The sequence below is a fragment of the Calidris pugnax genome, unplaced genomic scaffold, assembly GCF_001431845.1.
Source record: "Calidris pugnax isolate Ruff unplaced genomic scaffold, ASM143184v1 scaffold27, whole genome shotgun sequence".
Taxonomy (NCBI): domain Eukaryota; kingdom Metazoa; phylum Chordata; class Aves; order Charadriiformes; family Scolopacidae; genus Calidris; species Calidris pugnax.
In genome coordinates, this window is record NW_015090893.1 from 6586605 (window position 1) to 6599468 (window position 12864).

The 12864-nt window shown below is 45.8% G+C and overlaps 1 protein-coding gene across 4 annotated transcripts in view; it reads right to left on the reverse strand.

Moving 5' to 3' along the window:
- The window catches only part of HTR4 (5-hydroxytryptamine (serotonin) receptor 4, G protein-coupled), a 103482-nt gene that overhangs the window by 51953 nt on the left and 38665 nt on the right, over positions 1-12864 (reverse strand). For all 4 annotated transcript variants that reach the window (XM_014948271.1, XM_014948274.1, XM_014948272.1 and 1 more), the window contains exons 5-6: positions 4421-4574; positions 2092-2660 (exon numbers count right to left, since the gene is read on the reverse strand). In XM_014948271.1, the coding sequence (XP_014803757.1) occupies positions 2092-2660; positions 4421-4574 (723 nt within the window). The remainder of the gene's footprint in view (positions 1-2091; positions 2661-4420; positions 4575-12864) is intronic.

Sequence of the window (12864 nt, forward strand, 5' to 3'; positions counted from 1 at the left end):
CATTTGCTTTGGCCACTACAGGGACATAGATATCTTTACAAACAGTCTCAAAATGAGGCATTTGTCAGCTCAGGGACACTCAGCAGAGAATGAAGGAAACCACTAGCTGCGCAGCCCTCCTGGAGCTTGGAAGGGCTGTGTCCAGTGTCCCCAGGGCAGTGCTGGCTGGAGCCTGCCAGTCCCACAGGACACAGCAGGACCATGAGGTCTCACAGAGAGATAACTTAGTGACAAAGCAGCGAGACAACCTGGAGACATGAGGAGGCACCGGCATCGCCATCTGCAACACCTGGAGGTGAAACGTCAGCACAGACTGAAGCAATTCACCTTCTGGGCTGACGTGCTCCCTGCCCTCTACATCTCCAACACACACTGAAGAGATGCTCCCTGTCGTCTCCCTGCCTTGTATACTTAACAAAAAGCATCTTGTCACTATGCTTACCAGCCGAACTAGACACCACTCTCTCTTTCTTTGTGTTTAAGGCCACCAGGCTGTCCCCTGCACCCACCGGGTGCAGTTGTGAGAGCATGGAGCCCCCGCTGGTTAACCAGGGACTAGAGTGAGCCCTCCCTCCACACACAGGGACATCTGCAGCGTTTGCCCCCACAGCTCCACAGCCAGAGGTACGGGGTCACTCACTGCAGGATGGTGTCCTGCACCCAGCAAGGGCTGCTCTCTCAGTCCCCCAAACCACAGCAGAGGAGCATCTGGCTTGTCCCCAGAGCACAGCTCCGATAGAAATACAGGCTGAGCACAGCACAGTGCCACGCATCCATCACAGCCAGAGGGCTCTGGGACCGTGGCCCCTGAGCAGTTTTTAATCAGCAGAAGATAAGTACGTTGTAAAGACCTCCATGACCTAGAAAGCTTGAGAGGTCTGTCTCAAGGCTGTGACAAGCCCTGCCCCATCTCCCATCCATTATATGGCTCAGGACTCTTTCCAGAACTTCAGAGATGATTGCATAAGGGAGCCTGGGGCAAACCAGCAGATCAGACTCAGTTGGGAGGCACTCAGTGTCTGATTTAGTCTCCAGAAGATGGGGTCAGCTCTGAACACAAATTTGGTGACCAAGTCCTCATCTGCATGTGAAGGGCCATGAATCCATATACCAAAAGAACCAAATCTCCTCTAGACAGTTGCATAGAAACACCTATGGGGTTTTTTTTCAGAGACTGCAGTTTGTTCTGATATCACAGGAGATAATTGTTCTTCCCTCCCTTCCTCCCATGCTCTGCCTCCCACCTCTCCGCTCAGTGAGGAGAAGACAGCAGAGGTTGTCTCATACCATGAAGCCCTCCAAAACCCCCGGCAGAGCACAGCCCACACATTCTCCTCCTGCAACGAACACATTGTGGTACTCAGCAAAAGGTGAGGTGTGGGGTCCAAATTCACTGGGACCCCAAGCTGCCAACCACCAGGACTATGTCCTGCAGCCGTGTGAGGCATGCTCAGCTTTGGGGCTCCCACAGAGATGGCTGCTGCTGCCTTGCACAAGGGCAGGCTTTGACTGCACTACAGTAAAAGGCACACATCCCACCGTTTTCTGAGCTGCTAAACCAAAACAGTGAGCACCTCTCCTCCTAGAGAGCCTCTGAAATGCCCCAGCAGGGTCAGGGCGTTTGGGGAAGCTCATCCTTTGTCCTTCCTTAGTTCAGAAGATGTAGCAGTGGCTGGCGGGGCTACAAAGGCAGAACCCGAGAGGGGGCAATGGGAGCCATGATCCCTTTGCTAGAGAAGAGGGAGTAGGCAGCCTCCCCCAGGGTCCTCCCCGTGGTGTCAAGTTATTACCCTTAGACAAAAAAGCAGGGCTTGCCAAAATGCATACATGACTTCTGCGTTCTCCCAACTCTTTCCTGAACACATCTCTAGAGAAACTGCACGTGCCAACACATATTTGTTATCTACAAACCAGGTTGTCTGAGCACCCTAAGGATTTCTGAGTGCTTCTCTTGTCCGCCCCCCCACCTTTTTCAACAGTTGATTGATCATACATTTCAAAGGCGAAGCGAAACCAATACTTTGTGAAAACTCTAGAGAAGTATTCTTTCTAGTGACTCCAGGCATTTTGCAGCATCTGAGAAACACTCACCTTAGTACATGAGTCGATCCATTTATTGTGGTGGTGGAACAGGGAACCGTCTGCCCCAAGATGGAAGGCCTTCGGTATCGCTCATCACCACAGCACAGGATGATGAGGAAGGCACGTCTGAAGGACTTGTTCAGGAAGGCGTAGAGGAAAGGGTTCAACCCTGAATTGATGTAGCCCAGCCACAGGAAAGCCGTCCACAGTTTCCCTGGCACCGTGTAGTTTATGAAAGGGTCCACTATGTTTGTGACAAAGAAGGGGGCCCAGCACAGGCAGAAGCACCCCATGATGATGCACAGGGTCTTGGCAGCTTTGGTCTCAGTCTTCATGCGGTGCGTGCTGTGCTGGTCCGGGTGGTGCTGCCGGCCGTCGGTGGAGGCCCCCGCGCGCTGCAGCACCTGGATCTGGCGGGCGTGCTCCCTGGCCGTGACGTAGATGCGGTAGTAGGCCAGCACCATCAGGAGGAAGGGAAAGTAGAAGGCCACCACGGAGCAGGTAATGGCGTATGGCTTGTTGACCATGAATATGCAGTAGGTGGAGTTGGAAGCCTTGTTGAACTGCCTTTGCTGAATCTGGTGCAGGGAGAAGAAGGATGAGGACAAAGAAGAAGGGAAGAACTTCAGCACTGCCTCCTCCGATACCAGCAGTCTGTTTGCCAGAACGTACCACACCGCTTTCTGATTCTCTCTCCTCCCTCCCCTCTCCCATCCACAGTACCTGCCTTACCCACTGCTGCCTCTCCTGCCTGTGCTCACACCAGGGGCTCTCCAGCCCTGCTGCTCCCCAGGTCTGCTGGACCAGCCCATCTTGCAGCTCCGGCATCTTAAAGCATGCTGCGACAGGGCACTGAAAATCAGCCTAACACCCCAGGCCAGACACAGAGAGGGGAAATAAGGTCACTTTGTGCTGTGCTTTGTTGCAGTGCTCACTGCTCCATTCCTCAGGGCATGGTTTTACACCAAGGATGCACAGGTTTCACCCGGGGGAAGGACAGGAAAGGGACTGGGCTACAGTGGCCTCAGCAGCTGGGGATGGCTCCAGGCTGGGGTGACACTGAGCTTTATAGGCACAGGGGCTGTGGGGAGCAGCCTGGACAGGAGGAATTTGCAGGTTGAGTCTGTAGGCTGAGAGCTGGTCAATGACTTGTGATGGAAACAGAAAGAGCAGATGAAGAAAGGGGTCCTGGTCTCCTACTTAAAACTATAATATCAAAATTATTTAACTGGGCATGTAAGGAAGTTTACCTCTAAAGTAAACTATAAAGCACTTTCACTAGGCAGTGTTTGAACCCTGCGCTACCTCCCAACATGCAGCTACTGAAATCTGCCCAGTGAACGTCAGCAAGGGACCAGGAAGGGCAAGGCTTGCACTGGTGTTAAGAACAGCCAGTACAGTCAGCTGGGTGTCAAGTCTTTTCTGAAAAGGTGGGGGCAATAAATCAGTGGAAGAAATCAGATACCTGACATAGTTTGTTAAATAAACAAAATGCACCTCCCTTTTCTACCAGCTGCATGTCCTAAAGGTGCTTGTCTGGAAGCAATTTTGGCTTTATTGCCTTGTCTAGAGGCTTGGCAGCCAGCACCTGTTATTCTCCATGAGCCAAAAACTATTCATATTCTATTGACTGAGACTTGGCATAGGAGACACCACATCTCTTTAAACAAGCTCTTCTAAATAAGGTGTTTTCACAGTTTGCCATTTTTTAATTCCTGCATCTCCACACTGAAAGGAGAGCAGATTTGCAGCTCTTACTTCCATGCCTGTAGACAGGATACTGCAAGTGAAGCCAGACTGTGGTGGGGAAAACTGACTCCTGCTGAAATGACTTGCAGGGGGGAACTTCAGCTTTTCCTCCACACCTCCTTCACACCAAGACATGGGATATTGATGGGACTGGACCAAAGCATCATCCCTTCTGGGGAAATTTGGGTTTCCCAGCACTCCAAACATTGCTAGCAGGCAAGGAGAGATCCTCAGGCTTGGCCAGCAGCCCCTGAGAGCTGCAGAGGCCAAGGGGAACCAAGGACTCCCAAGGTGCCCATCGGGAGCCAGATGGGGCTTGGCATGATTCCAAAGGACTTCACACTGAACTGATTAGTAAAGACAGGTAAAATCCTCTGCCAGAGCCACCACTGTCTTTGTGACAGTCCTTCCAGGACAGTTATTTCAAACCCCTGTAAAAACATCCTCCAGAAATTCAGCAGCCCCTCTGCATCAATACCAATAGTTTCTCCTTCAGCCATTCTTACCTTTTTTAATTTGAATATTGCTTTTTAAAGAATGTACAGCACTGAATATCTCACCAGGTTGGTGCACCTCCTTAGCTACTCACCAGATCAATGATGCCAATGCTATTCCAGCCTTGCATGATAGGAAGGAAAGAAATAAACGTTGGGATTACCCAGCACCCTCCAAGCATTACAGCAATGCGCAATGGAGTCATCTTGTTCCTGTAAACCAGAGGCTGGCAGCAGATAGCATAGTACCTGCAAGGACAAAAGCAAGAGAACAACCATCATCAAAGAAGAGTTCCAGGTCTTCTCAAAACAAAACTGGAAAGCGTTTTCTCCAGCTTGTTTCTCCTGCCTTTCAAAATAGAGAAAAAAATGAGTCTATAGCCTGTTTGCACTGACTGACTCTCACACAAGGAGCTCAGGATATTTTCACACCATGAGTAAATAAGGTTTCATAGTACCTTGCAGGGGAAAGCCAGTATTTTCTCTTTTCCATCTAGGGAAAAAGAGGCACAGATTAATGCTGTGGTTTGCCTGAGGTCGCAGAGCAAGGGAGGGACTTCATGTTCAGCCCTTCTCTCCCTCGGTGCTTAGTCACAAAGCTGTCTGCACCCTCCTTACCAGGACAAATGAGTCCACCTTCCTTCCATTTAGCTGTAACTGAGTAAATGTTGGGGTTTTCTTAACTGCAACGGACATTTATTTTGACAAGACTGAAAAAGCTGTTATTGCAAATTAACAAAGTGTTTCAAAGCTGTGAAAATGTCAGTAAAATGAAGTGTGTTGTTCCATAACCAAGCTCCCTTTCTACCTCCCAGGAATCAGCTTCTTTCCTGGCTGGGCTTTAACCTCTGCCACAAGGAGAGAGTAAATGTCTGCATGGGGCTTCTAGTCTTTTCACCACCACGGGGACGTGCCCTGTGCTCTCCTTTCTCCTCCCGACAACTGTAAGTAACAACTGGCTGTGGACTGAAAATGTCTTCTCAAAGAGATATGAAATCAACTTTTCTGTCTCTTTGGTCCCTGTGCTACCCACCTGCTATCAGATTTCTACATCAGGAAGGTGTATCAAACCTAAAACTGGAAATTTCCTCACTCTGAAATTAATAGATGCCCATAAGCAAAGCAGAACCGCAACCATATCATCCTGGTGTGGATTTTTGGTGCTCCTGACTTGACAGACTGCCTCAGGTTCCCAATAAAATGTTTTTGCTCTTTAGAGTTCTGGATTTCAGCACACGTTGTAGAGACAGGGCAGTACTGATGTCCCCACTGCTGCCACACGGAACTGGGGTCCAGAGACACAAGAAGTGCCCATAAATTCTCAGTTCTTCTGTGAGCACAGAAGTTATGCAATGTGGTGCCCCGTAGGATATGAGCACTGCATTGAAGAAGTGGACAGTTTCAAAAACTATTCATAAAAGGAATGAACGACCCCCATCAGAGATTTTTTTGAGCCAGGCCTCACATTAAGGCATAATGTGTACGTAGAGAGAGCCTCACTGCTGAGAGCCTCACTGCTGAGTGCCTATAAAAGTCAATTTTATGAGGTCAGTAGAAGCATGAATTAGAGACATTAAATTAGCAAACACACTAAAGCTGGACCACTAACCCGAGATGCCTGCAGCACATTAAATTAAGACATATGTGAATGCACACATACACACAGTTTATGTGTATGCATTGGAGATGCCCTTGATGTGCACAATTTATTTCATCAAGATTGGAATGGGAACTAAAAATTTTGTGCGAAACAGGCATAAAAATCTAAGAATTTCCAAATTTTCTTAAGACATTTTTTTAAAAGTCATGTGGAATCAGCTGAATTGCTTTATTTTGATAAAATCAGATTTTATATTCCACACAAAGGGTTGAAATAATATCAAAGTGTCAAAAGAAAACATTTTTTAAGTCTCTTTGAAACAAGATTCAAAATGCCACAGGGGAAAAAATGTTGAAACAAGCATTCAACTATTTCAATTTGATCATTTCTACATTCTCTTCTGGTTTCCTGTGCGCATGAAAATCAGCCTGTTCCTCTGAAAAGTTTCACTTTCAAGGAAATGGTATATTTGACAGTAACTGTTCTTTTAGAGCACTGGGTGAAATGTTCCTCCTGTGGAGCTCATGCTAACAGCCACGGCAGTCAGTGGCTCTGACTCCTGTCCCCTCTAACGCAGCCCTCATGTCCCTCCCACCAGGAAGAAGCAGAAGCTGAATAATGTACAGAAACAGGATTTTTCTTAGTTCTGGAGCTTTCCTTCATGAGATCACGAGTTGAACAAGTGAGGGTGTCCAGCCTTAAAGATACACAAAACTCAACTGGGTAGGACCCTGAGTGATCTAATTACACGGCGATGGATTTAAGTTTAAGTTGTGCCATGTTTTGTGAGGAACACAGATCAGAAACCTCCAGAGGTCCTTCCCAAACTACATTTTTCCGAGTCTGTCAGACAATGAGGACCATCATGGTCAGATTTCAGTATCTTAACGATTTCAAATGATAGAATAAATATTTCTTTGTTCCCAGGATAACTACCCTCCTCATGACAGCCGCAATGTGTTTGTGTAACCTTGTCCTGTGTTGCTAGAGCTTATTGTGCTTGGATTTCCCCCTGCTCTCCAGATTTCCTTCCCCCAGGAAACAAACTGACCTTTGAATTCAAACAGGTATTTTCGGTAATGTTTTTGACTGCTTATTAGGACAGATGGTGCTTCCCTTGGCATTACGTGCAACTGCTCTTCTGACTCTAAACGCAAGGGAGATATATCTGGCATATTTAATTGTTTGCTATCTGAGAGACACCTACTGGAAAGTGCTACCCAGTGCTGGACGTCAAAGGATTCTTGTGACATGCCTGATGGCAAGTTACTGCAAGTCACAAGAGAGTAAATTTATTTGCAGAAAGGGCAAAAATAAAAATTCAATAAATAAACGAGAAAGAGCAGCCAGGACACCAGCTACCATTTCACAAGTTGAATGAACAAATAGAAAAAGGAAACCACGATACACTGCTAATTAACTACAGCAGGAAAACAATTCTTCCAAGCAGTTTGAGTTATTACATTTCTGTACTTCTATCTCTGCTGCAGCTGACAGCATTACACTGACTTGTACATGCTATTAAAGACCATTAGAGTAAAAATTATGCCTGTAAAAATGACATCTTAAGCTCTCATATTTCCTCCCTCCCAGTGATTCAGCAGCAATTTTCCTCCACTTACATGTCAAAAGATTATATATATTTTTTTTGCTAAATGCTGCTACCGTGACTTCCCTTGTGTTCAGAAAATTGAGCTGAGTTCCTCCTGCCCTACACCGTTATCGGTAACAAGGTTCTACCATCAGAGTGTGGGTGACAATTTTGCTGATGGCAAGGGAGGCAGAAGAAGCACATTGTCCGCTTTTCCATAGTTCAGCAGGATTTCCATTCACTGGTCCAGAGAGTCAGATAATAGAAATCTGTGTATGCTAACAGAAGTCACTGAAGTCACATGAATTTTTGCAGTAGCTGGTGATTTGATGTATGTGATAGTTTGGGCATTTAAGCAGCTATTTATTCACTTAGAAAAAAGTAATTATATCTTTAAGATTATCAATAGTTTTAGTCAAAACCTGAAATATAGACATTTTTGTATTCTACATTTCTGCTGTTTTCAAGCTAAAGCTGTTTTCCTATGCTCACAAAGAACATCTATTACATACTGGTATGACAGTGTGATGGATGGATATTAAACATAATACATACACATGATTAATATGATATCCAAGCTTAATTAAATATTAATTCTTACTATTATCAGTCCTGTGTTTCAGCAGTTCCTTGAAAATGTTAGCTTCCCCGTTACCTACAGCAGAGCAGATGATGTGAAACACATCCTCCTCTCCTCTGCCTCTGTTATGACATTCTTCGCTGCAGGGGAAATACAAGAATCCCTTCCTGGAGCTGCAGATCATCCAAGTAGCTCCATAAAGCAAAGGTTATTACAATACTTTTCCTTTCCCACATCAGACATTTGCCACATTAATGAATCAAGTGCTAACATTTTACAGATGGCTCAGAAGGAGAGATCCATAGCTCTTACGGCCTTACTTACGACTCTTATGGCCACCATGGATTTGTCTGGCTACTGAGGCTTTGTGACCCGCCCAGTGTCACTGGGTGGCTCTATGTCAAGGAATTTAAATCTGATGCTCCCTGGTCTTCCAGTGGAAGTTCCAGTGATGTGGTTGTGGAGGGGAGTGCCAACTGGATTGATTCCCAAAAGGAAACCTCGTGTCACAAACATTCTCCCAGCGCCTTTGAGGGGATGCAGGTGCACCTCAATCACGTTCACAAAAGCTACTAAAAGCACCCAAGGTTCAGTGACTCAGTGCCCCAATCTCTGGGGCAATTCCCTCTATATTCCTACGAGCACCACCAGCAGGAGCTGTGGCAGTCTCACAGAGGAGCCTGTACACAGCGCCCATGTGCTGTAAGAGCAAAACATTTTATCCCTTCCCAAGAGGACTGGCGCTTCGCCCACCGGCAAGCTCCTCACTACAGTCAGTGCTACACATAAAACCAGAAAGCAGATATAAATGCCAGTGTATCAGCAACACGTTTGTACCCAACAGCCTTCAGCACTTTGGGTAGAGAAGACATAATATCACACTCCTCAGCAGCAGGATCAGGGACAGCTTGCCTAATGTTAAACTTGTGTATATGTGTAGACAGGAGATGGCAGATAAGAGGGAAGCTGTGAAGCCAAAGAGAAAATAGGCAGAAAATGAACCTCAGTTGCATTCTTGCCTTGTGCAACTGAATGCTGAATCTGCTTTTGTGGAAATACAAGTGTTGTAAATCACGGGTGTTCGTTGTTGCCATTTTGACTGTACGAAAAATCCCACACAGACACATACACACACGTATGCACACTCCTTGTATCATACTCTGCCTTTCCTCCAGGAAAAAAAAAGAAAAAAAAATAGAAAAAAAGGATTCTTGAAAAGCACATCAACTTTTAAGAGATGACACCTGTAGTTACTACAAGTTTATAGCTGCTAGGCTCTTGTAGACAAGAAAGGAAAGACTGAAACAGCATTGCATTTCAAAGCAGTGGTGACCTAGATCTGACAGCACCATAATTTAGCTGTGGTCCGTGGCAAGGACGGCTATTTGTGGTAGTGACTGTCTGCATACTCATCAAAGTACTAACACAATGAGACTCTGTTTGTGACTGGGATCTGTGGTCAAGACTGAGATCAAAGGTCCGAGACTCTAGGTAACCAGCTGGGCCAATAATGTTAACATACACCTGGCTGAAGAGAAGCAAGCAGGGACACAGCAGCCAGCACATCTGGCCACCCCTCTGCCTGGACATCCAAGCGCCTCCTCAAGTCCATGGCAGTGGAAAAGCTGCCGGGGCCACATCTCCAGAGAGTCCTGGACTCCACAGGTCCTGCCTTGGGATCAGTGAGGCTGCAACCACACCGCTGCTCTTCCCTTGCCTTCCGGGCATTACTGAAATATAATTACGTAGCTGCATTAGGTAATTCCTTGCCCTGGGGAAAAAATTAAAAGGATCTCCCTGGTTTGCAATACAATTTTGTTTGAGCTATGGGTATGTAGACAATACCCTGCAAGAAGCTCCTTAGAAATCGCAGACAGACAAATACACACCCACCTTTACCAAACAGACTGGTTCCGTGGGTGGCCCACATTTAAAACCATTTGGTGTCATGTGCATGTATAAAATTATATACATACCATATGCTTTATCATCAGTGGGGCCAAAATGAGTCAAGGAAAATTTACTGAATATCATAACTGAATAATTTTTACCGCCCTTAAATAATTCAGAAGAAAGAAGACAAGAAAAGCTGGGCCCGAGCCTTCAGCTGAACCCTGACCAAGCAAGGGAGTCTACAGAGCCAGGGTCTCAGTTTATTTGTGCCTGTGTGAAATTCAAACAGTGCTACCGGCTTTGCTGGTATTTCAGTGAAATCAGATTCTGGCCTCCACATAACCAGATTTTTACATTTTTTTGGAGAGAACAGCTCTTTCTCTTTTCCTTTTTCCCACTGAGCAAATAAGCTACGGTCTCTGACTGAGCCAAATAAAACAAAGTTATGCATTGCTGGTCCAGAAAAAAATATGTCCTAAATTGATTATATCTAACAAAATTAAATTCTTATTAGAAAAACAACGGCCTGCTGGTGTTGAGATAATTACACTGAGAAAAATGCTAAAGAGAACAGTTAATTGGAACTGGATAAATTTAGCTAGTAATACAAACAAACGTATGTTGCCAAACAGAGATAGAGGACTCCTTCATGGTCCCCGTGTGGGTCGGTGTGTGTGGAGGGTTATTGGCAGCAAGAGTGGCAAAATAAATTACCGTATTTCTAGAGGGTTAGTAAAGATTAATAAAGGACAGTGCATCCCTCAGGCTGTGCCGTGGCCATCTGCTCCGCTATTTTTCTTAATGCTCTTGGACCTGAATTCTGCAAATCCCGTGTTAGTTTCCTTGCCGAGCTGAGTGCCGACAGGGATAACTCCGTGGTCCCGTGTCACGTCTTGCAGCCCTCGGGGACGCTCTGCAATTGCCCTTGCTCAGCCCCTTCCTGTGCCATCTCTCTGCTCCTCCACCAAAGCAACTGGGAGCTGTAGGAGATCAGACGTCTTTCCAGCTGAAAAGGGCACAGGGGATTTACGCCCTGGTTCAAATATAGCTGGAATTTGTGTCATAAAATCAGATTGCTGACTGCCTAATCATTACTTACTGATAGCTATTTAAATCCTAATAAGTCTCCCTACTAATAACCTCCTCCCAGCCCTGGCCAGCCAGCTGATGTTTCACAGAGCACCGCTGGGCACGGTTACTTTCTCCCTGTCCTTGAGAAAGACATTGTGTTCCTGACCTTGAGCTCCACCATGGCCCAGGCATCCCGTGGTGAGCCCATAACTCCCCCTGCGCCTCAACTGAGGGTGGAGAGGGATGTGGTGCAGCATCAGGAGCAGGAGGCAAAGGGCAGGGTGGGCAGAGCCAGCGACCACCCAGACCTTGCCACTCCTGTCCCCCCCGGCACGGGATCCCTTCCACCCCCTGGAGAGGGCTTCTTCTCCAGAGGGACTGCCACTGAAGTGCACGGGAGTTGGGAGTCTCTAAAACATCTCTCTCAAGGGACTGTGCTAATTTGATGTCTGAACAGTACATTAATGTTAATTAATGTTTGTAAATGGTGCAACGAGCATCTGTCACTCTGGTGCTCCAACACTCTTTGGATACATCTGCTTTGCTTTAGCCTTTATTTAGCAGTGATTATGTGGTATGTTTGAATTCCAGTAAGATTAGGGTTGACTATACAAACACACAACCAGGGCTGTTTTGTTGTGTGTTATAGTAAATCTGCAAATGTTCCGAACACACCAGGCAAAGAGTGTACTAGTGCCCAGCAGAGACACAGACTGGGAGGAAAGCTTCGTGGGCTGGGACACAGGCAGGAGAACTGGAGGAAGCAGAGGGAGGGTGCAGGATGCTCTGGTTGCATAAAGAGCAGAAGTGCCAGATGTGCATCTAAGTCCAAGAATACAGACACTTAGGAGCTGTTTGTTTCTCTGATTTGGGGTTTTTTGTTTTTTTTTTTTTTTTTTTTTTTTAATTCCCCCAAGACTTTGAGAAGTAATTGTATTGCAAATTGTACTGCAAATATTGGAGAAGAAAATTGCCTTTCCTGACAGGTTAACTGTATTTGGAGACTCTATCATAACCACTTGGCCTATTTATATGCAGTGCAATTATTTTTATTGTATGGGCACAAAGAATGGATAGATATGCATAAAACATGCAATAAATAAATAATTCAAGACTAAATCTTACTTTTATATTCTTTTATATTAGAATACCAAAGAGATGATGAAAAAGCATAACCTAGTGACAGCAAAATTTGGATTCAGTGAGCCCTGAGGTACCTCTGGTAATTTTTCAGATAAAACTGTCTCTCGGTCTCTGCAGTGCTTTGCTGCCTGTGTCTGACTGGTAAGATCAGTTTATCCTGTGGTGATTTCTCCAGATTTTCTCAAATGCCTTTGAGAATTAAAGCCTGAATGCTTTTTTTTTTTTTTTCAGAGGCAGTAATGGAAATAGATACAGGACATTATCAGATAAAAGTCTTTTCAAGCAACACGTTCTGAGAATGTTGAACAGAATGACTTTCCAAACCAAGTCCTGAGGATTAGATTAGCCACCTAATTTCTTTTAAATAAACCACAGTTGTACGCCCCAAAATAAAACAGAAGGCAGGAAATACATGAATCACAGAAAAAACACCAGCTAGAAAAACCATACTCCCATAAAGTCTGAATGAACAGAGGGGCAACAGCTAGCAAAAATTAAATAAAATAGGAAGCAGTGCTGTCAGTGCTCCTCCAACCCAGCTGCCAAGATGGGCGAAGCAGTGGTGATGGAGAACAGCTCAAGGATGGGCTGAGTCATCCTTCCTTGCACAGAAACCCAGGCATCCATCTACCTGCTCTAATCTTTTCAGGGCCACCCACCA